Source organism: Nesoenas mayeri, assembly GCF_963082525.1.
Source record: "Nesoenas mayeri genome assembly, chromosome: 14".
NCBI lineage: Eukaryota > Metazoa > Chordata > Aves > Columbiformes > Columbidae > Nesoenas > Nesoenas mayeri.
Window position 1 is genome coordinate 3857180 of NC_137556.1, and position 24451 is coordinate 3881630.

General features: G+C 60.5%; 5 protein-coding genes across 9 annotated transcripts in view; 3 read left to right on the forward strand and 2 right to left on the reverse strand.

Annotated features, from left to right (window-relative positions):
- Positions 1 to 1761: 1761 nt before the first annotated feature.
- On the forward strand, positions 1762 to 5377 carry LOC308045804 (lateral signaling target protein 2 homolog; the record flags this gene model as incomplete). The annotated part of the gene is made up of 12 exons (XM_080353313.1): positions 1762 to 1803; positions 2511 to 2651; positions 2728 to 2865; positions 3024 to 3226; positions 3307 to 3396; positions 3496 to 3585; positions 3720 to 3821; positions 3913 to 4152; positions 4255 to 4376; positions 4455 to 4568; positions 5052 to 5164; positions 5246 to 5377. 12 exons carry the CDS (start codon positions 1762 to 1764, stop codon positions 5375 to 5377), a joined length of 1527 nt encoding a protein of 508 aa, XP_080209439.1.
- Positions 5378 to 6329: 952 nt separating this feature from the next.
- On the forward strand, positions 6330 to 7255 carry MXD3 (MAX dimerization protein 3; the record flags this gene model as incomplete). Its single annotated transcript, XM_080353036.1, has 5 exons — positions 6330 to 6499; positions 6578 to 6607; positions 6696 to 6804; positions 6906 to 7071; positions 7146 to 7255. The coding sequence occupies 5 exons, from the start codon at positions 6330 to 6332 to the stop codon at positions 7253 to 7255; spliced, it is 585 nt and encodes a 194-aa protein (XP_080209162.1).
- A 524-nt stretch (positions 7256 to 7779) lies between these two features.
- PRELID1 (PRELI domain containing 1) lies at positions 7780 to 9829 on the reverse strand. Its single transcript, XM_080353032.1, has 5 exons — positions 9630 to 9829; positions 9028 to 9253; positions 8837 to 8950; positions 8489 to 8567; positions 7780 to 8055 (listed from the first exon to the last, which is right to left on the reverse strand). Exons 1-5 carry the CDS (start codon positions 9719 to 9721, stop codon positions 7919 to 7921), a joined length of 648 nt encoding a protein of 215 aa, XP_080209158.1. The 5' UTR covers positions 9722 to 9829; the 3' UTR covers positions 7780 to 7918.
- Positions 9830 to 9922: 93 nt separating this feature from the next.
- On the forward strand, positions 9923 to 12295 carry RAB24 (RAB24, member RAS oncogene family; the record flags this gene model as incomplete). The annotated part of the gene is made up of 8 exons (XM_080353035.1): positions 9923 to 10039; positions 10293 to 10361; positions 10431 to 10509; positions 10649 to 10716; positions 10828 to 10927; positions 11322 to 11372; positions 11472 to 11534; positions 11992 to 12295. The coding sequence occupies 8 exons, from the start codon at positions 9923 to 9925 to the stop codon at positions 12054 to 12056; spliced, it is 612 nt and encodes a 203-aa protein (XP_080209161.1). The 3' UTR covers positions 12057 to 12295.
- Positions 12296 to 16037: 3742 nt separating this feature from the next.
- The window catches only part of NSD1 (nuclear receptor binding SET domain protein 1), a 55774-nt gene continuing 47360 nt past the window's right edge, over positions 16038 to 24451 (reverse strand). For 3 of the 5 annotated variants that reach the window (XM_080353014.1, XM_080353016.1, XM_080353015.1), the window contains exons 22-23: positions 23931 to 24135; positions 16038 to 20728 (exon numbers count right to left, since the gene is read on the reverse strand). In XM_080353014.1, the coding sequence (XP_080209140.1) occupies positions 18480 to 20728; positions 23931 to 24135 (2454 nt within the window). In that variant the 3' untranslated portion in view covers positions 16038 to 18479. The remainder of the gene's footprint in view (positions 20729 to 23930; positions 24136 to 24451) is intronic. The other 2 variants (XM_080353012.1, XM_080353013.1) reach the window with 2 other exon arrangements.

Consider the following 24451-nt stretch of genomic DNA (forward strand, 5'->3'; position numbering starts at 1 on the left):
TACAACACCTCACTGCATACAACACCTCACTGCGTACAACACCTCACTGCGTACACCACCTCACTGCATACAACACCTCACTGCGTACAACACCTCACTGCGTACACCACCTCACTGCATACACCACCTCACTGCATACAACACGTCCTGCCACTGGAGCTGCCCTCCTGTGGTGGAACAGAGCGTGGTGCTGGTGACAAAGCGACACGTGGAGCCCCCTGCTCTCGGGCACCAAGGAAAGCCCACTGTGCCCCCCAAAATGCCGTGGGCAGCGCTGACAGCGGCTGTGGGACAGGCAGGGCGCTGCTGGAGAGGGTCCAGCGCAGGGCAACAAAGATGATGAAGGGAGTGGAGCACCTCCCTTATGAGGAAAGGCTGAGGGAGCTGGGGCTCTTCAGTTTGGGGAAGAGGAGGCTAAGGGGGGACCTTATTAATGTCTGTAAGTATATAGAAGGTGAGTGTCACGAGGATGGAGCCAGGCTCTTCTCAGTAGCAAACAATGATAGGAAAAGGGGTAATGGGATCAAGCTGGAACACAAGAGGTTCCACTTAAATTTGAGAAGAAACTTCTCAGTGAGGGTGACAGACACTGGAACAGGCTGCCCAGGGGGGTGTGGAGTCTCCTGCTCTGGAGACATTCAAAACCCACCTGGACATGTTCTTGTGTCACCTCACCTGGGTGTTCCTGCTCCAGCAGGGAGATTGGACTGGATGATCTTCTGAGGTCCGTTCCAATCCCAAACATACTATGATACTGTAACCTATACAGGGTTGCTCTGGGCTCACTGTGCACACTGGGACCATCAGCAACAGCCAGCAGGACGTGCTGCCTGGCCAAAATCAGAGCGTCATGGGGATACACAGAGCCCCAACACCCAGGCAGCCCTGCACCCAGACCCAGCCAGCTCAGCCTTTGTGCTGTGGGGCCATCGTGACTCAGAGACTGCCTCAACACGAGGAAGTGTTTATTTAAACGTCCTTGCTGGATTTTTTACCTGTGAATCCACTCCATTAGGCTTTCAGCCACCTGAATTATCAACACCCACATCCTGTGGCAGCTGCCTCCTCTAGCGTGGCTGAGACAGTTTGCTGTGTCCAGCGCCCTGAGCACCCCCTGGGACCTCTGCTGAGCCCCCCAGCCCCTTCTGATCTGCCAAGGGGCCGCTTTGGCCCCATCCCTCTGCAGCACCCTGCTCCGCACCCCGTGCTGCAGAGACTAGGCAGGTGCCTGCAGGCGCCTCCCCCCACTGCCCCCTGCCATCCCGGGGATGCTCTAGGCTAGGGGTGCTGCAGGGTTGGATCTCTGGGGTGCCCCTGTCCCCAAAAGGCACCGGCTGTGCTGCGGGAGCTGCAGGGGGACGGCAGCTGGGAGGGAAGAGACAGGGAACTGAGAGAGCTGGGAGTCTGGGGGGGCAGTCGGGAACTGGAGCCAGAAACAGAGATTGAGGTGCGGCACCGGGGAGGGGGAGCCGGGGCAGCCGCGGGGGCACCCTGCCCGCCCCACGGTGAGCCACTCTCGCCCGTCTGGCCACGGGGAACCGGTCCGTCGAGTGGCGGCCGCCTCCCGGTACCCAGCAGCGGGAAATTCCCGGGTCTCGCCTGGGGCCTGGCGGGGCGGGGGCCGGTCCGCCGGGTCGTCCCGGTGCCCGGGCTGGGCGGACACAGTCCCGGTCCGCCCCCGGGCGGTGCCAGGTGCCGGCCCGCCCCGTCGGTGAGCGGCGGGCGCGGGGAGCCGGGCGGCGGCAGAGCTTGGGGAGCGCCATGCTGCCCGCCGCCCTCCGCCGCTGGCTGCGCCGGCCCAAGGTGAGAGCGCGGGGGTCGCGCTGGGGCCGCCCCCCGCCCCGTGGGGGCTGCCCGGGGACTCCGGCGGCAGCGGGCGCAGGAGGGGCGGCGGAGGCCCCCCGGGGCGGTGCGGGAGGAGAAGGCGGCGTCCGGCCCCGGGGGTGCGGCGGGTGCGGGCAGCGGCGGGCAGCTCTGCGCCCGTCTGGGCGCCGCCCGCTCTCGGGGCGAGGAGATTCCCCTGGGTCCGCTCCGTCCCTCTGGCCTCTCGGGCGTATGGGGGACAGACGGGGCGAGGAACGTCCCTCCGGGCTGCCCGGTCCCCGCCGGGGGCTCCCCGCGGACCTTTCACCTGAGCTGGTGTTTACGGGCGCACACGGATCCGTGCCCACGCTGCCAGGATGCGGCCGAGCTTGTTCATCCTGCTCTGCCCCTGGGGAAACTGAGGCACGGCTGGGTGGGGATGGCGGCACTCCCCGGGAGGGCTCGGCTGATGCCTGCCTGCTTCCTTGCCTGTGCTTGGCACCCAGCACAGCTTGGCCAAGCCAGAACCACGGTGGGGGTCCCACATACCTTCCTGAGTGGGTGGTTGAGGGGGGACTGGCAGCAGGGGAGCAAATCTCAGCAGCCCCTAACCAGCCTGGCTGGGGCACTGGAGATTTGGGGTCTCCTTGGGCTGGCACCCAGAGCCGCAGGGTGCTCCTGCCATCACTCCTGCGCTCTCCCCGCAGCGCTCCGACCCCCGCCTGCTCTCCCAGTTCTTCTTTGCTGATGAGAGAGTGACACGGGTGGTGGCTGAGATCAACGGGCTAAATGCCGAGCTGGACCCACAGCAGTACCTGGTGCTCCTCAACCAGCTCCACCTCAGCCAGGTACAGGGGCAGCCTGGGCTCCAGTGTGACGTCAGTGTCCCCAGGGAGCTGCGGGTGATGCCCCTGCCCTCCCCAGGCTCACCTGCTGGCCGTGCTGGAGCGGATCATGGAGGAGTGCATCCCCACACAGCGGCACAGCCGTGACTACCTGGTCAAGTTCCCTGAGGAGCTCTTGGTGGACAACCTGGGGAACCACATGCTGTTTGCTGCTGAGGTGAGCCAGGGATGCTGCCCCCGGGGCGAGCAGTGGGGTCCAGCTCCCCCAGGCTGGGGGTGATGGGCACCAGGCAGGATGGCACATCCCGCCGTGGCTGACCCTGGGGGCAGGGGCTGCCCTGGGTGCTGGCTCCTGATGGCCACTGGTCCTGGCAGTGTCTCCTGGCCGGGACCTTCCTGGAGGTGGAGGAGATGGACGGGGCGCAGCTGCGGACCCAGGCCAGAAACCTGCTGTGCAGCCTGGAACTGGTGCGGACGGTGCTGCGGGAGCAGAGCCTGAGCCAGCCCGGCTCCTACCCAGAGCCCGTCCGGGCCGTGCTCATCCAGTTCGACTGGCTCTTCGCAGAGTTTGAGCTGAGGTGGGGGCCAGGTTTGGGCTGGTGGGGTGAGGGACCTGTGCCAGGGCTGAAGGAGCCTCACAGTCCCCCCGACTTTCCAGCTACGTGTCCTCCCTGGTGGCGGTGAAGTCTCCTGAGGAGATCTACAGACAGCAGGAGATCATTGTGCTCTTCTGCGAGACGGTGGAGAGGTGAGGAGCACCGAGTGCTGGGCAGAGGGGCAGCAGGGACCCCAGCCCCGTGAATGGGGCAGCGTCCTGGGGCTCAGCCCCGTTCTGTGTCCCCCCCAGAGCCTTGCGCCTGGGCTACCTGACCCAGGAGATGATCGATGGCTACGAACCACTGCTGATGTTCACCATCCCTCGCCTGGCCATTATCAGGTGGGTGCTGGGCCCCGGGGGGCAGCTGGGTGCTCCCCACCCTGTACCAGCCCCTTCCCCTCTCTGAGGAGCCAGGGTCCTGGGCTGTGGGGGGAGCAGACCCCTGACATGAGCCGAACTCTGTCCCCTTGCAGCGGCCTCCTCATCTACCCTGAGGGTCCCCTCAGCCTGGAGCAGAGCCCTGAGCAGATGTCCCAGGTCTTCAGCCCCTTTTACAACCTCTTGAAGAAGATCAGGTATGCGTCTGGGGCAACGGGCACCCACAAGAGCAGCAATGGGGCAGCAGTGGGGCAGTGACGTGGGGCTGATGCCACCCCCTCGCCACAGGGACCTGCTGCAGGTGCTGTCGACAGAGGAGCTCTGCCTGCTGGAGAGGAGCCTGTGCACAGCCGAGTCAGAGGATCCCTGTGTCCCGGCCACCCCTCCAGCTTGGGGGGCAGCCATGGACCACGCTGCTCCCTGGGGCCTCCTGGAGGTGCCCTGTGCCCCCTCACTGCCCCCCCCCTGCACAGCGCAGCTGGGACCCTCCAGCGCGGTGGACGACCCAGGCACAGCCCGGCGCTGGGGGTGTGTACTGGGGGGAGCGCGGCTGGGCTGGCAGGTCCTGCCCGCTGCCACAGGGACTTTTCGTGCCACCTCTGGGGTAACATTCACCTCCTCCCCGTGCAGCCCCCAGTCCCCTGGGAGCAGCCCAGGGCTCCATGCCACCCCGGCTGCCCACTGCTTGGAGCTGCGCTCCCGCTACAGCAGCACCAAGGACATGCTGCACACCCTCTTCGTCTGCATCTCAGGTGAGTGAGTGACTCCCTTGCCACCCCCTGCAGCACCCTGACCCCCCCAGCACCCTGACACCCACCCTCCCGGCACAGGGGTGGCCGATCAGCTCCAGACCAACTTTGCCAGTGACCTGCGGAGCATCTTAAAAACTGTCTTCAAGATCGTCGCCTCGCAGGCAGAGCCCTTGGAGGAGCCGGGCGCCAGACGTGAGTGATCCCTGGGGACGTGGGACACGGGGCATGGCTTCTCTCTGTCCTGCCCATCACCCATCCCTGGCAAGATGAGGCATGGACCAGGCATGGGGATGATGCTCAGCCAGGGTGTCTGACAGCTGCCTGGTCGTGCCCCAAGCCTTGCCTGTGGAGGTGTTTGCTGTGGGGCTGAGTTCAGCCCTGGTTTGGCTGGAGCATCAACAGCCCCTGTCCCTGCAGAGGAAGAGGATGGTGACCCACACCTGGTAGATGCTCCTCGGGTGGCCGATTGTCCCCTCTGCTCCAGCCCCACAGAGGCTGCCGGGCTCCAGAGGACAGGTAAAAGGCTGCCTGGGGTGCCCAGGGTGCCACAGCATCAGAGCAGGGTGCTGGCCTAGGGCTGGTCCTGGGGTCCAGCTGAGGGGATGGGGACATTTCAGGAGCCAGGATGGTGATGGGGGACCCCTGTGGCTTTTACCGATGCATTTTGCCCAGCAGGTGCCCGCCGCCTGCCCGAGTGGGTGCCAGACAGCATGTGCAGCCAGTGCTCTGCCTGCCGCTCGCCCTTCACCCTGCTGCGCCGCCGGCACCACTGCCGCAGCTGCGGGAAGGTAGGACAGGGCTGGGCTGGGGGGCACGGTGTCCCCGGAGACCTGGCTCCGCTCAGACCCGCTCTGGCTCTCTGCTGGCAGATCTTCTGTGCCCGCTGCTCACCGCACGCCACGGCACTGCCGCACTATGGCCAGCCGAAACCCGTGCGTGTCTGCACGCATTGCTACACCGCGCACCTCCCGCCCGTGCCTCGGCGCACCCGGAGCCAGTGAGGGACCCCCGTGCCAAATCCGCATCTGTAGGAGGCCACAGACCGCGGGGGACAGTGGCTGCTCTGGAGCTGCTGAGCGGCTCCACAGCCCCACGACCCCCTTGAGGGGGCTGCGTGGGCTTGGCGGCAGGACCCCCCACTCGTGGCAGCAGCACTTCACGCACGGCAGCAGCCCATGCCCCACGCTGGCGTGGCCAGGGCTGCGGTGGGCGCGGGGTCGCCTCACCCGGTCGCTGGGGCCGTGCCCCGCTCCTGGAGAGCCACGTGCCGTCTGCCCCCCCGCGGGAAATGTGCTTCGTGGTGGGTTTTTTTCAGGTGAACTTTGGCTGCTCCCGGGCCCGGGGCAGAGTCTCCCCCCGGCCTGGCCCGGGACGGCACAAACAGCGGCACAAACAGCGCTCACATGACGGCGGGTGCCGCGGGGCCGTGCCCGGAGCTGGCCCTCGCCCATGGGGCCCGGCGGTCCCCCCCCTCCCCACCGGGCGATGTTAATAAACGGCTAAACCCGCCTGGCCGGGCCCTGCGGCGCTGGGAGCGGCAATTTCGGGGGGGGGCTGCTGGAGGGGACAGCCGGCCCACGGACACACGTGGATGCGGGAGGGGGTGTGCGCCGGGGCAGGGGAGCGAGGGGCTGGGGACAGCGGGTGTCCCGAGTGGGTGAGTGGCAGTGTGGGAGAGCGCTGTTTGTGGACGCACACGCGTGACCGCGCCCAAGCGTGACAGCGCGCACACAGACACGCATCGACAACCGCGGGCGCGCCGCGCGGGGGCGGCGCAGAGCGGCAGGGGGCGGGGCCGAGCGGCAGGGGGCGTGTCCCGCCGCGTCCCTCCCGCCGATTCAAATTTGAAGCACGCGCTTTCCCGCCGGAATTTGTTTCCCCGCCGAGCTGACGTCAGCGCCGCGGGGCGCCCGGCAGCCAATGGGCGCGCAGCTCGGCCCGCCGCCCGCAGCCATGGAGCCGGCGGCCACCAGCATCCAGGTGCTGCTGCAGGCGGCCGAGTTCCTGGAGCGGCGGGACTGCGGGGCGGCCGCTCCCCGGTACCCGCCGGGCCTGGCCGAGGCCGAGCACGGTTACGCGTCGCTGTGCCCCGCGCGGTCCCGCCGGGCCGTGGGCAGCGTCAGGTGAGCGGCGGGGCTGGGGAGGAGGGGGCTGGCGGCGGCCGGTAGCGCCGGTTCTGATCCCCGGGGGCTCTCCCGCAGGTCGGTGCACAACGCGCTGGAGAAGCACAGGTACTTGGGAGCCCCGGGACAGGGGGTGGCCGTGCCCGTGGTCTCCCGGGGCTGACCGCCCTGTCGTCCCTCTCCCCTCCGGCCACAGGAGAGCCCAGCTCCGGTGTTGCCTGGAGCGGCTGAAGCAGCAGGTGCCGGCAGGGCCGTCCCGTCCCTCCACGCTGAGCCTCTTGCACCGAGCCCGGCTTCACATCCAGGTGAGAGGGTGGCCCTGGCACCGGCCCCAGCTGGAGTGCCCTGAGTGGCAACAGGGCTGTCCTGCTTGGGACCCTGCTTATGGCCCCCTGGATCCCCGCAGAGGCTGGAGGAGCAGGAGCTGAGAGCCCGGAAGGCCAAGGATCGGCTGCGTAATCAGCAGCGGAGCTTGCGTCGGCGGCTGGAGTGGCTGCTCTCGCCCGCCAGTGGGGAACGGGCGCGGGCTGACAGCCTGGACTCGTCCCAGCTCTCGGAGCCCTCCGAGGGAGGTGAGTGGCGTGCAAGTGGGTGGGTAGGGAAGGTGAAGCTGCCAGGGCTTGACCCGGCTTCCCCCGCTGCCCAGAGGATGTTGAGATAGAGGTGGACAGTGTGGTGTTCGGAGGGGACCTGCTGCCCGGCTTTGGAACCGGGAGGGACCACAGCTACTCCAGCCCCCGCAGCCCCACGTCCTGACAGCACACGCGGCCCGCCCTGCTCTGTCTGCCTCCTCCCTGCCCGCCGCCCGGAACGCAGCCTCCTCCGCTGGGCTCATCACGGCTGCCTGGGGCTGCCACGGGCAGGGGCAAGCGCCCAGCTTCGCTCCCTGCAGCTGGACTGCTGAGCAGCGCTCGCCACAGTGCTGGCATGACACCATGGCACCCACTGGAAGAGGGACCGGCTGTTGTGGGGACATCCTCCCACCCCGCCTGGGGCAGGCTAGGGGCCAGGGGCCACCTGGCATGGGTGTGGGGCAGCACGGCCCCAGCAGACACGGCTCCAGGAAGGCTCTGCTGCCATGGCAAGCCAGGAAGGGGAAACGAGTGCATTAAGCAACCTGCCTTCACGCGCCCAGCCCCGGCTCTGTTGTACATACCCAACACTATTCTAGTAAAGGCACTTAGCGAAACCCACACCTGTGTCTTGCCTGCAAGCCCAAAACGCTGGCAGCGGAGGGCAGCACTGGGCTCCGCTCCCGGCCAGCCCCAGCCAAATCAGAGTTGGGAGTAGATTATTTAATGATAATTACATCTCAGAAAAGGTCGAACAGCAGCTGATTGTCAGACTTGTACAGTTTCTTTAAAAATATAAAACCCAAGGAGGCTCCTATCTGTTCTGGCGCAGCCAGTGCCTGGCCCCTCACACATACTGCTTCTTCTTGGTGGCCGCCTTGCTCGCCAAGTCCTTGGCTTTCTCGGTAGCAGCCAGAGCTGTTTCCTTGGCTTTCTCGGTCGCTTCCTTGGCTGTCTCCACCAGTGTTTTGGACGGAGCTTCTCCTGTAACATGGAAGCTGTTAACCCAGCCCCAGCAGGTCCCCGCCCTGCCCCAGCACAGGAGTCTTGGCTGACGCAAACTGGATTGGCCCCATCCCCTCGGGCTGGGGGTGATTTCCCCATGCAGGGGGAAGCCGAGCCTGGCGCTCCTGACCCACCCGCGTCAGGGCGCAGCAGGAAGGGGAACCGCAGGCATGTGACTGCTGCCATATTACGTCCCCTTCCTGCCTGTGTTCCAGTCCTGTAAGTGCTGCCTGGCTGTGCTGCTCAGGATGAGCTGGCTGTGCCAGGACACCTGAGCAAAGGCAAGGGATGAGGATTTTGCAGTGTGATTAGTCCAAGCCATGACCTCCCTGTGGACTGGAGTGTTCCCAGTGTGACCTGCAAATCCAGGAGACCTGTTCCCGTCAGCCCCAGCCTGCCCTCAGGTGCTCACCTTGCATTCTCGCTAACACGTATTCAAATCCCTTGGTGCTCTTGGTCACATTGCTTTTGAACCTGGCCAGACCAAACTCCTGCAAGGGAAAAATCAGTGATGGTGCAAGCCCAACCCCCTGATCACACACAGCCCCCAGGCCTTTGTCTCTGCTTGACCAGTCCCAAACACACGGTAGGCTCATGCCCCCCAGCAGTGATGGTTCTGGGTGCTCCTGACCTCACAAAAATGGGGGGAAATGGTGGAAAAAACAGCACAGGGAAGGGGTAGAACAGGGGGGAGCAGCAGTTTTAAGGCTCCTCCCAAGAGAGGGTGCACAGCACTGCCGGGGCAGCTGGCAGCACTCACCTGGACAGCCCGTGAGACACCAAACAGGCTGGAAGAAACCCAGGCTTCCCGCTTGACCTCGGTCCAGTTGCTGTTTTCCGGGTTCACCTGGTACACGCAGCGCTCCTCTACCCTCTGCACAAGGCACAGCCCAGCTGTGGGCACTGCCCGGAGCCTGCGGCCCCACCGCGCACCCACACACAGGCACCTACCATGAGACGTGCATGGTTGATGTTCCAGGTGAACGTGGTCATGGTTCGGTTCTTGGGGTCCACAATAGAGTCCTCCAGGATGTAGACGGAGTGGGCGACGTTGGCTGGGAAGAAGTGCTCTGCCCAGCGGGGCATACGGTTGGTCTTGGTCAGGAGCCGCCGGGAGAGCAGCTTGTGGTCCGCCGTCACCTCCCGGTGCACAATGTCCTCAGTCAGGACATGTTTGCTAGAACGGGGTGGGGGAAGAAAACATCAGATCCTGCTCCCAGCTAAAACCGCCCTTCCTGGGGCTGGGAACCGTCAGGCTCTGCGTGGGGAGGGAGAAAAAAAGCTGTGGATTTAAGGGAGAGGGGGAACCGGCTGCCCCCCCCGGAACGGCCGGCGCGGAGCACCCACCACAGAAGGCTCTGGAGGGGGCGAGCAGAGGGCCCGGCCCCCCGGGGCACCGGGAAAGGGCTGGCGGGGGGAAGGACACCATCTCGGGGGGTCTGCTGGGGAGGGGTGCGGGGTGAGCGCCGGGGAGGGGGAAGGAGGGCGGAGGGGAAGGAGGGCGGAGGGCCGCGGGAAGGTCCCGGGGTGGGGGGGTGCAGGCCCCGACGCACCTGTAGGGGTTGGGGTAGCGCTGCCAGAAGGCGGCGAACACCTGGTCCCAGGGCCCCTTGAGGACGCCCAGGCTGGCGCAGTACTTCCCCATGGGCCGCTGCTCAGGGCCGCGCCGCCGCGCCCGCTCCGGCCCGCGCCTGCTGGGCGGCCGCCATGCGGCCTCTGCCCGCCGCCTCCGCCCCGCCGCGCACTTCCGCCTCGCCCCGCGCACTTCCGCCTCTGGCCCCGCCCCCGCTCCCGCCGCGCCGGCCCCGCCCCGCCCGGTCGCGGCCCCGCCCCGCGCGGCGCGAGGATGAGCGGGCGGCGGGTGGACGCCAAGGTGGTGCTGCTGGGGCAGGAGGGCGTGGGCAAGAGCAGCCTGGTGGAGCGCTGCGCGCACGGCCGCTTCCGGCCCGGGCCCTACCAGAACGTGAGTGACCGCGCCGGCCGCGGGGCGGGCTGCCCGCGCTCCCGGGCGCGCTCCCCCGTGTGCCCGGGACGGTGCCGCCCGCGTTCCGCGCGTGCTCCCGGGACGGCCCCTCGTGTCCCGTCCCCGCCCCGGGCTCCCCCGTGTCCCCGGGACCGCTCCCTCCGCGTTCCCAGCCCGTATCCCCCGCACCGCCGGGCGGGATCCCGCCGCGTGCCCGGGCCGATCCCCACCGCTCCTCCTCCTCGTCTTCCAGACCATCGGGGCCGCCTTCGTGGCCAAGGTGATACCGGTGGGGGACCAGACGGTGACCCTGGGGATCTGGGTAAGTGCGGGGCCAGGGTTGTGCCGTCCCCGGCCACCCTGCACCTGCTGAGCGCTCCCTGTCCCCCAGGACACGGCCGGCTCGGAGCGCTACGAGGCCATGAGCCGCATCTACTACCGCGGGGCGCGGGCCGCCGTGGTCTGCTACGGTGAGGAGGGCTCCGGGCGGGCTCCGGGAGGGCTCCGGGCGGGCTCCGGGAGGGCTCCGGGAGGGCTCCGGGCGGGGCCGGGGGCCGCAGGGGGGGGCGGCAGACGGGGGCGGGGACAGGTCTTACCGTTCTCCCTCAGATCTCACCGACAGCAGCAGTTTCCAGCGAGCCAAGTTCTGGGTGAACGAGCTGCAGAACTGCGAGGAGGTACCGGCCGGGCTGGGGGCACGGGGGCTGCAGAGCCTCACCGAGGGGAGCGGGAGCCGGTGGTGGGGTTGGGCCTGTGGGCACATCCCTCCTGCCCCCTGCCTGCCCCAGGGCTGCCGGATCTACCTGTGTGGCACCAAGAGCGACCTGCTGGAGGAGGACAGGAGGAAGCGCGGGGTCGACTTCCACGACGTGCAGGACTATGCCGATGGTATGTCCGGGCACTGCGCGGGGCCAGGATGCCGGGGCTGGGCAGTGCTGGCCCTTCCCGGGCTCCCGCAGCTCCAGGCAGGTGGGGGGCCTGGGGAATATGGAGCTGCAGCATCCACGTGTGCCTGGGGAGCACGAGGGGCTCTGCCTCGGCCCCAGATCCACAGCCCGGCTCCCTGCACGGCGAGGCGCTGGCTCTGCCAGGGACCTGCCTGGGCACAGCGTGTGCTGGCACGGGCAGGCGTGTGGCCAGCCGGTCCGAGGGGACAGCGCGGAGCCTGCCCTGGGCCCCCGCCGGCTCGCTGTCACCAGCCGTGCCCAGGGGTGACTCCGGGGGGAGCCAAGCCCATGGGGCTGTGTCCTGCCCCCGGCGCCAACCCTGGCCCTCGTTGCAGAGATCAAGGCAGAGCTCTTCGAGACCTCCAGTAAGACCGGCCAGAGTGTGGGTGAGTAGCCTCCACGCTGCTGGTCGTGCATGGGCAGGGCTGGGGGGGCTCTGCCTAGCGCTGGGGCTACTCACACCCACCCTGCCCGCCCTCCCGCAGACGAGCTGTTCCAGAAGGTAGCCGAGGACTATGTGCACTTCACCGCCTTCCAGGTGATGACAGGTGAGGGAGCAGGATCTGTCCTTTCCCACGCCGGGGGACACACGTGCTGTGGAGAGGATGAGCGCTGTGGGTGGCAGGGCCCTTCCTCGCCCCCCAGCTCGCTGGGGCTGCCGCAGGCCCGTGCGGGGGTTGTCCTGCAGAGACTGGGCCCCGTCGCGGTGTCCCTGTGCTGCTCGGGCCGGGCTCAGCTTGGCCAGCCCGCCCTGGCGGGGCTGTGGGTGGCCCTGGCACTGGGGCAGGCAGGAGCCTCGCCCGGCTGCGGCACCGGCGCTCAGCTCTGCCTGCCCCGGCACGCTCAGCCCAGCTGCGCCTCCGGCGCTGGCCCATGCCATAGCCATGAGCCCCACCGCTGCTCTGGGGGGACACCAAACCCCTTCCAAGGGACCTGCAGCTTTTGGGCTCCGCGTGGCACGGAGCTGTGGGCTGCCAGCAGCTGCCTGCCCCTGCTCTCTTCCAGAGGACAAGGGCGTTGACCTGGGCCAGGGGAGCGGCGCCTATTTCTACAGCTGCTGCCACCACTGAGACCTCCTGCCAAAAGGGAACTGCTGCTCCCGGCCGGGCAGCCGGCGTGCACCACTCCTCTGGATTTTTACCCACTGTGTTTTAGCTGTGCGGGCCCGTCCCGGCACGCAGCCCCGCGGGCTGCTCTGCTCTGGCGTGCGGGGCGGCAGGGGCTCCGCGCAGCGCCGGGAGCCACGGGCTGTCACCCCTGGGACCCTCTCCCCGCCTCCCAGTGCTCGGAGGAGCTGCTGCCCGAGTCACTGCTGTGGCCCAGCAACGGCCGTTAACTTATTCTCTCGAAGATGCTGCCTGACTCTTCACAGCTTTATTTAAGCATCTTCTCTTAAGGTGTACAATGTAAATAAAACGCATTGTGGTCTGAGCTGTGTGAGGCTGTCGGGCCCCCCACCCCCTTGGCGAGACAAACCACAAGAGGACATCAAGAGTAAAGTTAAACTTTACTTTACAGTAATTTTTCATCTATATACAAAGAATTACAGTACATGTTCTGGGAGCACCTGGGCAGGGCAACCCTCTTTTCATTATAAGTTTCACATACACAGCCAACAGTCTAAGGGGAGCAAAATGAAAGTAATCAATGGTCCAAGACTCTCCCCTCTCCCTCTTCTAAAAATAATATACATGCTGGAAATATGTAGGTTTCTCCCACCTGCTCTGGCATCCCCGCTTAGAACCGACAGGGGAGTCCTGGCCAGGGCCACGCGCCCACGCGTCCCCCACGCAGCGTTTGCTCGGGATGGCCCCAGCACCCAACTCCTGCCCGCTGCCCTCTGGCCGAGCCCGTGGGATGAGACCCCACGGGGGCTCCCCCAGCGTGGGGCTGCTCAACACCGAGGCTTCCCCGCTCCAAGCAAACCTCGTGGCTTCAGCACAGCCTGTGCCGCTGCGTGAGCACAGTGACACCTCCCGCACCCCCGCGCCGGGCCCCAGCCCAGCTGGCAGCAGCATTCCAGCCAAGAGCACGTGGGCCGGAGGGCGGCAGGGGACACGCGAAGCCAGGCCGGTATCCGGCACATCGGGTGCATCGCGGGGCGCTGGAGGTGGTACCAGAGCTGAGCAGGGCCAGGAACCTAAAGGAGAGCTGCCCCTGCCTGCCCGCGCCAGCACACGCACCCGGCGTCCTCCCACCCAGCACGGGGCCACCCTCAGCTCAGCCACCTTGAGCCTCCCGGTGCTGCTGCTTTTCCTTTTCACAAGTTCCCAGTGTCTTAAAAAAATTCACAAAACCCAGTTCCTTGAAGTCAACAACTTGGAAACATCAGGGGGGGGAAAAAAAAAACAAAACAAAACAAAACACAAAAAAACCCAACAAAACAAAAGCAAAAACTGAAACCAGCTCAGTACCAAACGGACACAAAGAACATGCAGTTAGCGGACGCCTGCCTTGCTTCACGTGGCTCCACTCGCTCCCGGGGCCCACTGGCACGCTGGTTTGGGTCTCAAAACCGTCATAAACCGAAGGAACCGAGTCACGGCTCGTCCCGCTCCTGCCGCGCGCCGAAGCCCAGCCCCAGCGGCCAGGAAACCTCCATCCCGCGGGCCGGGGGCCGCGAGTCCAGCCCTACTGTGCTAAGCTGCCAACGGTTACAATAGCACCACAATAGCCCAAGTGCTTCGCCAAGGGCAAACTGGTTAAAACTTTACCTTGAAATAGGACATAGCAACACCCATTTCTCAGATTTCCCTAGGAGGTAGATTCAGTGCTGTAGGGACTGTCCATCACCGCCACTTGTCCAGCCCAAGCTCACACGCGCTGTCCCCCTGCACCGGACTTGGCTTAGGTCGCTTTTGGAGGATCCGCAGCAGAAATATTGTCCTTTTCCCACCTCCTGCTAAGCGAGGGCGCTGCCACCGCGCCACCGGGACTCTGATGAAGCCAGGCAAGCGGCAGAGCTGTCCCCGCGCTCCAGCATCCCACCTCCCAGCCCCGGGAGCCCGGCCGTGCTGCTAACGCTGCCACCAGCATCACCACTGTCACACGGGATTAATTAGCACAGACAAAGCCTGGGGGTCAAACACGGTGTGAGCCCTCGCCGGCCCCCTCTGTACTCTCAGAGTAGCTGCACGGTTTGCCACTTTGCATTAACACTCACTGGCTGGCGAAGGCTGAAAGCCTCATCGGTTAATTTTAGGGCAAAGCACATTACGAGCAGGTTACAATTACAGTTATTCCAAACATCAAGCAAAATCCAAAGTTAAGGCTGAAATTAAAATATAAACAGAAGGTGTTGAAGGTCTGAGGTTTCTCAGTCCCCGGGCAGGATTGGCGCAGCACACTCAGCTCAAACCGCTGCCGACGTGCATCAGGGTTACGGTTCATTTGTTTTTCTTCCTTTTTCTGTGGAGCTGAAGCTCTTCTAGCACCCTAAATCCATATTATCTCACCTTGGTATGTTACTGTCCTTCAAACATCTCTCTCATCTCCTGAATTTCAATAAGTCACACCTTCAAAGCGAAGTCTGTGGCTGGGGGGGTTTAACCCTGAATTATAACACATACTCCCACAGTACCACCCGGACACCTTGTGCATTGAAGTGAATCTGGTTCTTGTGGGGTTTTTTTTGTTAAATAGGAAAAGTTTTAACTCAAGAAGAGCAATACAGCAAGCTACTATCAGCTAGTTAAGTATCTGAAGATGCGCAGTATGGGATTATCCCTTAAAGCGGTTGCTTTTTGGCTGGATTTGCCAGTGGGCACCAGCCCAGCGAGTGGCGCTGACGGGACGAGCCACGCAGGACAGTGCCCGCTCCCCTCCGGCCCCGTGAAGCGTTTGTATGGGAGCAAATCCTTCATCCCTTTCGGAACTGGGAAGGGGGATCCATTCCTACAAGTGGGAGCGGGCTCGTGACCCTGGGAAGGTCCCGTGAGCCTCCCAAGGACAGCAGGGAAAGGGATGTGGCTCTGAGCAGAAACCATCACACCCTTGACGCTGCTTCTACAACTCTCACAACAGCGAATCAACACAAGAGTCGCCTCCTTCCCACCTTGTGCGCAATGACACCTGACCCGAGGCTGCTGGTGGCCAAGGGGTCAGATCCCCCCAGCACAGCAAAGCCCCCGCGCCAGCCCCTGCCCGGCGCACGGAGCGGAGCTGCGCAGCCTCTCTCCTGCAGGAACCATTGTTACCTGCCGCTTTCCTCTACGTTAAGAACACCCCAGTGATTCAAACTGGCAGAACTCCAAAGACAGCAATGAACCGCGGAAGAAGAACCCGACTCGGTCTGTACAGACCTCTCCCTCTTCTCCAAGGCAACACCAGCAGCTGCCACCAGCAGCCACGGTCTCAAGTGCTGGAAAGCCCGTATTTCCTTTCTACGGGGCTGTGTTGCCTGGAGCTGCTTCCCATTTCTCCCTGCTGATGAAGGCATATTATTATATGATAATAATATTGCTTGCTTACTCCCACTGCTGACAATGGCGGGCTGGGCAGGACAGGGCTGCCATCTCCACACCTGGCCAGGCCCATTGAGGTGACCCAGCACAGCCACTCCCACCAGCACCCCTGTTCCCCTGCAAGCCCCACAAATGCCTGAAATGCCACCCTAATCTCACAGAGCATTGCCCAGGGGCCCAAAGAGGGTGAGGAGGGATGAGCAGCTCGCAGGCTTCTACCTTCAGTTGCATTTCCAAACACCAACTTCACCGAGCAGCCTCCCAGCTACACTCAAGTCAACTTTTCAGTTGGGAGGTCGCGAGCCAGAACCTGGATCCTTGTGGAAAAGGCATGAAAGGAGACAAGAAGAGAGGTGGGGTACGGTCAGACGCAAGGAATAAGGCTGTGGGTTTGCAACGCCATGCAACGCTTAAAATCCACGTTCACTGTTCAAAAGAAGCTTTAGGGTAAGAGCCTGCTGCGTGGAAGTTGCTGCTGTGAACCTCACACCCTGTTACATGAGCACATGATTTATAGAAATGATTTTTCAAACCTGCACTGACGAGAATCCATTGAGAACTTCTCCATTTTACAGATTTAAAAAAGCCTGCACCAAAAATATTCACAGTTTATTTTTCATGAAACAAGTAGCTAAGTTAACACGTGACAATGCAAAGCGGAGGTGGACAGAGCAGTGCGGGTACTCTGGTTACAGCTGTAGCTGGCTGGGCGGCTGGCACCGAGGCAACCCTACTTACACAATCTACATGACTAAGTCCAGCTCATGGGAAGGCCTATAAATGTAAATTCAAGATTTATTTTCCTTCTCACACATGATAAATACTTAATATACTGAACCTCATTACCATTTTAAAATTTTGTTTAAAAAAGTGAATGAATGCCCTTAGATTATCTTCTCTCTCAATGGCTCTGAGGAGTTGTCCTGATTCCCTTTGTGCAGGAGTCACGCAGAAACACGAGCTGCTTGCATTTTCCCAGTTTCAGCAGCAAGCAGGAACCAACCTGCCAGTCTTCCCGGAAAAAAACATCACACAGTAAGTTTCCATAAGCCATAAAGCTTTTTGACGTCGCTAGCTATTCTACAGAGGATCTGAAATGATTCGGACTAAAGAAGAGATGCACCATAGCACTGGTGACGTCCCCTCCTGCCCAGCACACCCAGCCTGTACAGCAGGACGTTGTCAGGAAAGGAGAACGGATGGGGATTTGTGTCAGTACAAGCGTCTGCCTCCCTCCATAGAACACCACAAAGCTCCCGACCGCCTGCTCCGGGAGCAGCGGCATTTGCAAGCCAGGCGGGAACAAGGACGTGCTCTCGAATCGCAGGAGAGGGTCGGCCTGGAGCCACGTGCTCCCGTTCCTGCAGGGACCTGTACAGAAGGAGAAGGACACACGGGGCTGTGCAAGGCTCTGGTGACAGGAACAAAGACCCGAGGCTGCGGCGCCCGGACTGGCAGAGCTCAGGAGCCGCAGAGGTAACGCGCCGTGAGAGCAGGACGGCGCTGGTCAGCAGCGTGTCCTTGGCAGGACACGGTCCCCATCGCGGGATGCCCGTCCTCCTCCTGCCCGCGAGGGTGCCGGTGGCCGCCAGACACTCCGCAGGTCCCTGGGACTCTACTGTTTGCCCTGCAAATACCGCAGCCAAGTGAACTTCTGCCTCAACGCTTTCAGCAGGTCTAGTCTGGACGCCAGCCCGACACCCACCAGGTACTCAGCATCTCCTCAACTGGAAAAAGGAGAAGAGGAAACAAGAAGGCCAGACAGGTGCTGGAGCCCACCGTGTTCCAGTGTGAGAACTACTATTCAGTTGGAAGGACACACGCGCGCACACACATGCACACCAATACAGTCCAGTTAATTCAAGTCTCCTTTGGTTGTAGAAGAGTTAAGCCGGAAGCTACCCAAGGGGAAGGCGTCGAGACGGGTCCCGATTCAGGCACGGCACCCTCGCCTCTGCGCTGCGTGGTGACCGGGACGGGCTCCGTTTGCAGCTCAGCGGTGCACCCGCTGCCAGGAGGACCAGGTGCAGCGCGAACACGTCCTGAACACGTCTGAGGGGAGAAAGGACCGCTCAGTCTGCTGGCTCCTGGTGACGACACAAGTCAAGAAGAGACTGGATGGAAATCTGAAAGGGAGCACCCGCACCCTGCTGGGACGGTGCTCAGCACCTCGAGGAAACGCCACTCTGCCCTGCTCTGCTATTGCTGCTTTACAGGTCACAACGTTTTCAAATGCAGGAGACACAGCATGTACTGTGCTAAAGGATTAAGACACAAGGATGACAAAACAGCCAGATGCTTCTTCCAAGACCTCCTTTCCCTGACCTCCTCCAGATTCCCTGTTTCTCAGGCCTGGCCACCTGCAGTTTTGTACAAAGGAGCCTGAATGGATATTGCCTGTTGCTGGAGAAAACTGCACTGAGCTCCTCTCCCAGCTCCGCTAGAGACAATACCTGTCCTTCGGTGACCCACACACGCCGCGTGTCCCAGCGAACGCATGGACCAGCCTCGAAAAGCAACACCCTACAGGGACAGAGGCCAGGGCAGACGACAGATAAACCCCTTCCCTCTTCCACAGAGTCCAGCAAGGGCACACACTGACTGCTCAGCGCCCGATCCCTGGAACACCTCTGGTCCTGGGCAGCCTGACACATCTGCTCCCTCTAAACACGGTAACGAGAGCGAAGCCCCTGGCTGTACCGGGGAACCCGCCTACAGACCTGAAGCTCGAACATGCTGGATCAGTAATGTGACTATTCCAATGGAATTGGAGATTTTTTTTACCCAGAGTGGACTCTTTATTTCAGCTTTACCATTTGTAAAAGGAAGAGGAAAAGGTCACAGATGCTCTCTCCCTTCGGCTGGGCCACACTCAGACTGTGAATGTCCTTGCTCACGTCATGAGAGAACACGGATGGGATGTGCACGGGTCAGGGGCTGGGCTCAGGGGAGTGAATAAAAAAGAAACAAAAAAAAGACCCCCTCCCTAAACATTAAAAGACTGAAACCTGTCTCCCATATTCACCAACCTCACTTTGGCTCTGAGTCGGCCAACTCATGACAGACAGAATCCTGGTTACAGGCCAGCGCTGTGTTTTGTTCAGGCAAAGGGTCCTGGCCCCGAGGAGTCTTTGCTTTTCCACTCAGCCAAGAAATCTGGTCAATTGTCTGAAGGTTTGTGACAAGCCACTGCATCTGCTCCGGGGGCACCGGCGCCTCCCTGGCTGGCCGGGGGGTCTGCTCAAACGCACGCAATCGCTCTGATGTCCAAGGGGTTTGCTCTGCGGGCGCTGAGGCCACTTCCCAGCCAGGCTGAAGGGTCGGCTCTGGTAGTTTCTCTGCTATCCGGGGAGACTGCTCTGCAGGGGTCAGCGCTTTTGCCGTGGGCCAGTGGGTTTGCTCATGCGTCTGTAGTTTCTCTGTAGGCCAAGGTACCTGTCCAACATGCATCACCGCCTTCCCAGCAGACCAAGAGATTTGCTCCCCAGCTAACATGGTCCTCTCTTTCTGCTGGGGACTCAGCTCCACACCCGGGGCTCCTCTTTCCTTCGGCTGAGCGTTCTGGTCGACAGGCCGCAGCGCCTTCTCTGACAGCAGCAGCCTCAGTGCCGACGCAGCCGGAGGTTTGTCCAAGGCTTGAGGCCGAGGAGCCACGGCAGCCGCCAGCTTGTCCGACGCCTGGGGCCACGGAGCTGTAAGAGTGAGTGGCCTCTCCAAGAGCTGAGGCCGGGCCACCCCGGAGCCAAGAGCCTTCTCCGAAGGCAGGACCCGCAGGGCCATGGAGTCGGCAGCCTTCTCCGGAGGCAGCGGTCGCAGCACCCCAGGGGCCAGCGCTTTTTGTGTGAGTGGGATCCGGAGGGCCCCCGAGCCGAGAGGCTTCTCCGTGGGCAGGATGTGTGGTGACCGGGAGCCAGGAGCCTTCTCCAGAGGCAGGGGACGGGGCGGCCCGGAGCTGGGAGCCTTCTCCACAGCGGGCACCCGCACTGCCCCGGAGAAGGAAGCCTTCTCTGGAGGTGGGGGCCAGGGCACAGCCGATCCAGGAGCCTTCTCCATAGGCAGGATCCGTGAGACCGGGGAGCTGGGGACCTTTCCAATGGGCAGAGGCCACAGGACCCCAGCACCGGGAGCCACCTCTGATGCTGGGACCTGCTGCACCATGAAGCCGGGAGCCTTTTCAACAGACTGAGGCTGCGGACTCTGGGCAGGAGCTTTGTCCAGAGGCTCAGGCTGATCGGTCGCAGGAGGCTCATCCACCAGCTGGGACTGCAGGGTCCCCGCCGCGCTGAGAAGTCTGTCCGACAGCTGAGGATGCAGGCATTTCTCTGGGAACTCCTCCAGCAGCTCGGGGTGCTGGCTCCCGGTGTCAAGGAGAGACTCGTCCGATAACTCCAAAACCTCGGCGGCAGGAGGCTCGTCCGACAGCTGGAGCTGCAGGGCAGCAGCGGTGACAAGCGACTCATCTGATGACTGTGGAGTTCCCGGCGGAGATTTGCTCGGCAGGTCAGACTGCGAGGCGTCACCGGAGGACTCGTCCAGCGGCCACAGCACCGCGTTGGTGGGAGGTTTGTCGGGCTGCTGAGGCCTCAGCGCTACGATGATGGGTTGCTGCTTCTCTGGCTGCAGCCTCAGGGACAGGGCAGCCTGGGGCTTGTCCGATGGCTGCAGGCGGAGCGACAGGGTGGTGGGAGGTTTGTCCGAAGGCTGCAGCCGGAGCGAGAGGGTGGTGGGGGGTTTGTTGGATGGCTTCAGCCTCAGTGACAAGGTAGTGGGGGGTTTATTTGACGGTGGCAGTCTCAGTGCCAGGGTGGCAGGTGGTTTATCTGGTGGAGGCAGCTTGAGGGCCAGGGTGGTGGGGGGCTTGTTTGAGGGCTGCAGCCGCAGGGCCAGGGTGGTGGTGGGCTTGTCTGACGGCGGCAGCCGCAGTGCTAGGGTGGCGGGGGGCTTTTCTGGTGATTGCACTCTGAGGGCCACAGACTGAGGTGGGCTGTCCAGAGGCTGAACGCTCAGGTCTGTGTCTGCAGGGAGCTGCTCCGGTGGCTGCGTGTCCTCGTCATTAGCCAGGGCTTCTATGGGAGGCACATACTCACGGATTTCTCCTGGCTCCAGAGGGTTAGGCCCGCAGGGATCATGCTCTGTGCAGCTTAAACGTCCATCCAGCTTGGAGATGAAGAGCATGCCTTCCCGGTGCTGCTTGCAGAAGGACCTGGGGCACATCTCGCAGAAGGAAGCCGCTTCCTTACCACACATATCACACTGATGCCACGGGCACTCCCATTTTCCTGCAGCAGAGACACAGGAGAAAAGACAGGCCTTAGGAGGGGTACACAGGGAAGGGACAAGGGGAACACCCCTGTAATACTGCCATACAATTCTACATGTCATCCTCAGTTTCTGCCACGGCTCCCAGGCTCGATGGGCAGTTAACAGGTACTTGCATCCCTGGAAGCAATAAGAGCAATGATAACCATGACAAACACAGCCATGGCAGCGCAGGTCAGGCCAAACGCCCATCTGGCTCCACCACAACACTGACAGGGCACCCAGAGGGGCGCAGAGACCCCCAGCTTGCACGCCCCCGCGGCTCCGATTCCCACAGATGACAGTAGCAATATCTGTGTATCGCACACCAAATGGTCTTTTAAAGTAGATGAGTCAGGTTCATCTAAGTCTTTGTTAACTCTGGGCCAACAACCTCCCTTCTTGTTTATCAGAAAGAAGAAGTGAGAGGGCAGTGATCACAAGGGAACAAGTTTCTGTTGTCTTTGTACTAAAGGCATCTTCTTTAACCTCTGTGTATGGCCATGATAAAACAATACTGCTTATCACAAAGGCAGGCTGCTCCTTCTGCATCCACGTCCAATCTATTCACCACCAGCATCAACATCATCACGAAGAAACACAATAAAACAAAACCATTACAGTTCAGAGACTCCCTTTTTTAATTTTCACTTGTAGATGATCTCAGTGGTTCGGCCCCAGGGTACCCCCAGCCAAAGCTGCAACACCCAACACTCACTTTGGCCACTGTGAAGACTCTGGGACAATTATTTTAAGAGGTCATTTAGAAGTATGGAAAAATAAAGTAAGTCAAAACCTGCCAGTAGGGTTGCAGGAAGGATAAATCCTATCAAACCACTCTAATGGTCTTTGACAGGATAAAAGACCTAATGAATAAGCAGCCTCTCCAGAGACAGCCCCGAGCATTGGAGCTCTCGGAAGTAATCACACAATTAGTGACATGCAAACAAGCAGGAAATTCCAATTACTCGATGCCCATGGCAGAAGAAACATCTGAAGTAAAAAGTGCTGAACCTTTCATGTCCTGTATGAGAACTATAAAGAGCGGGCAAGGAAAACAACCACCTACGCGCAAAAATGGTAAAATGGCTACAACTGGCTGAAAATTCTTAGAAAACTGCTACTAATGGCAAACTGAGGGGGCACTTCCAATGATGTCCTTCAGAAGTCTATTTTAGTGCGTACTTTAGTTCCAGTTTCTAGAAGCAGAACAGCAAATACTCTTACAAAAATGGGTAGATAACAGCGAGGCTGTAAGGAACTGCAGAAATCTGGTTAGACAGGCTCACGATTTAAACTGGACAGATGCTCTTTGACCAACAAGGTGCAATGAAATAAATATCAGAGCAAAGCATGACGGCAGGAGGAAGAAATAAACCAAATATGTGAACAGGATCAAGAAAAGAGGACTCAAGGATGACAGGGCAAATCACAAACATCACATAAATATAAGTGATTCTCATTTCCTGAGATATTTTATGTAAAACACGAAACATAATGATTCTGTTCTGCCAGCGCTGGCACGGCCTCGGCTGCAATGCTGTTTAAAATCCTCTTGTTACCACAGTTTAAAGAAATGCATAGGCAGGTGGGACACAGTCCAGAGCAGACCAAGAATAATAATATTAGAAAATAAGAGCTGCAAGGAGAGCTTGTGTTTAAGCTGGAAAAGGACTAAGGAGATAACAGTCTCCCAGTGTATAAAAAACTGTATCAGAGAGTGGGCAAGTCTATGCTCAAGACAAAACTTTTCAAATGGGAAGCAGGGGAACAGGCTAAATGCCGGATCCTCCTTTATTGGAGATTTCAAAGCACAGGAAAAGCTGCTGGGATGTTACAGCTCCCTGCCTAAACACATAAAAATGAACAGAAAGATGATATCCGGGACTCCCTCACCCTGACCCAGGATGTTTCTGTACAAACCAGCCGTGTCCCCCTCAGCTTTCACAATGCTCTGTTACAGCGCTTGCGCAATAAGCAATCCAAGCTCTTCTGCATAAACACAATTCTCCCCAAAACTTAACACACACACACATGCTCATAATTTCTCCCATCTATAAAACAAGCTACTGGTCCTTCTACGCCCTCTGTGGCGCTGGCAGCCGCTCCGCCGCGGTGACTCCGGCAGCCGCCGGTTCCGTGACCGCCTGCTTTCACGCTTCTGAGCCTGCCCCGTGTGTTCAGAAAACACTGCCCAGAGCTGCCTAGAGAATTCCTCATTTTGATAACACTTAGAGCATTAAATCAAAGTATTTACAGCCCCCTAAACAAATTACTTCAGTGCAGTTGCTTTCATTAACCAAATTTATCATCTTGGCAAAAAACCCTTAATTAGGTTTGATGAGTTATTCTACCTAAAAACTTGCCATCTATTATGGTTTATATTCTTGTCATTTAATACTTTAGGTACTTGCTTTTCCACCCTCCCGGCCTGGCAGATGTGGGGATAACTGGCCTACCAAGACTCAGGTCAGACTTCGTGCCTTTCTGAGCACTGGTTAAACCTGAACAATCATTAAAGGTCCCAGGAACTCCTTTAGTAACCAAAACAACTTGAACCAACAGAGGAAACACTCCCCTCAACCAGCTCCTTAAAGAGTTTTAAACGCAACTTCAATATTTTCCTCTAATGGATATAACTTTACACTCACTGAGCTACTCATGAACTAGAAACTGGTTCATCACTTGTACAGGGAGCTCGTTTCTTTCTCTGCACTCAATAAGAAATACTTTTTGAATATTTTTTATGTCAACCTTCTGTCCTCATTTCAAGACAAACTAGAATATGCTTCGGAATCATTCTTTTCCTTAACTATGAATTCTATTCACACATCTAACACGTTTTTCTCAACTCCTATCAATTCACTCAGTTGTGTTTAACTCTGGGGAAGCGGCCAGGCTGAGGAACCAACACCTCAGCTATCGCTGGGATGCTCCACAGATGGGGTCAGATCACAAGCTCCGCTCCTCAGGCAAGGACCAGCTCCCCCTTCAGCAAACAATTAATCTTTCCGCAGTCACAGTGGGGTGCAAACCAGGCTTGTGCCACAAAGTCTGTTCAGCGAGAGAGATTCTTCTGCATTTTAAGACGCTATGAAGCGAGTGCGATGCGGTGAGCAGCGCCCGGGACACCTCGAGCTGGGGCCGTGCCCCGAGCTGAGCGCGGCCGCGCGGGGCACTGACCTGCGGGTCTCTTGGTCAGGTTGAGGCAGTCGGCGTGGTAAACCTTGGGGCAGCCCGGCTTCTTGCAAGAAACCAGCTGCCCTCCGTCCCCGCAGCTGAAACACTCGTCCTCTCGTTCCTTCATCACCTCCGCCTGCGACCTGCGCTTCATCTGCGGCCGCCTCTTGAGCTTCTTGGACTTCTCCTCGGTGAGGCTGGGCTGGCTCTGTGGGTGAAATAACACCAGTTAACGCGGGTCTCTGCCCCTACTGGCTGTTGCTTCTGCTACGCTGGAGGTAACTGCAAACCTGCAAATAAAAATCCCACTGCCAGCCACACCTGACACGTACGTAGTATGTAGCTTCTGAGTATTTCCCAAACAATTTACTGCAGCAAACAGTTCTCATTTCGAAGACAAGTTGCCAAATTCATGTCTACTGTGATGAAGTTATAGAAGACATACCCATCATTAACTAATTGACATGGGATAAATGCTTTCTGACTACCTGCAAAATGAAGGGGTATTTTAAAAGTTTCAGATC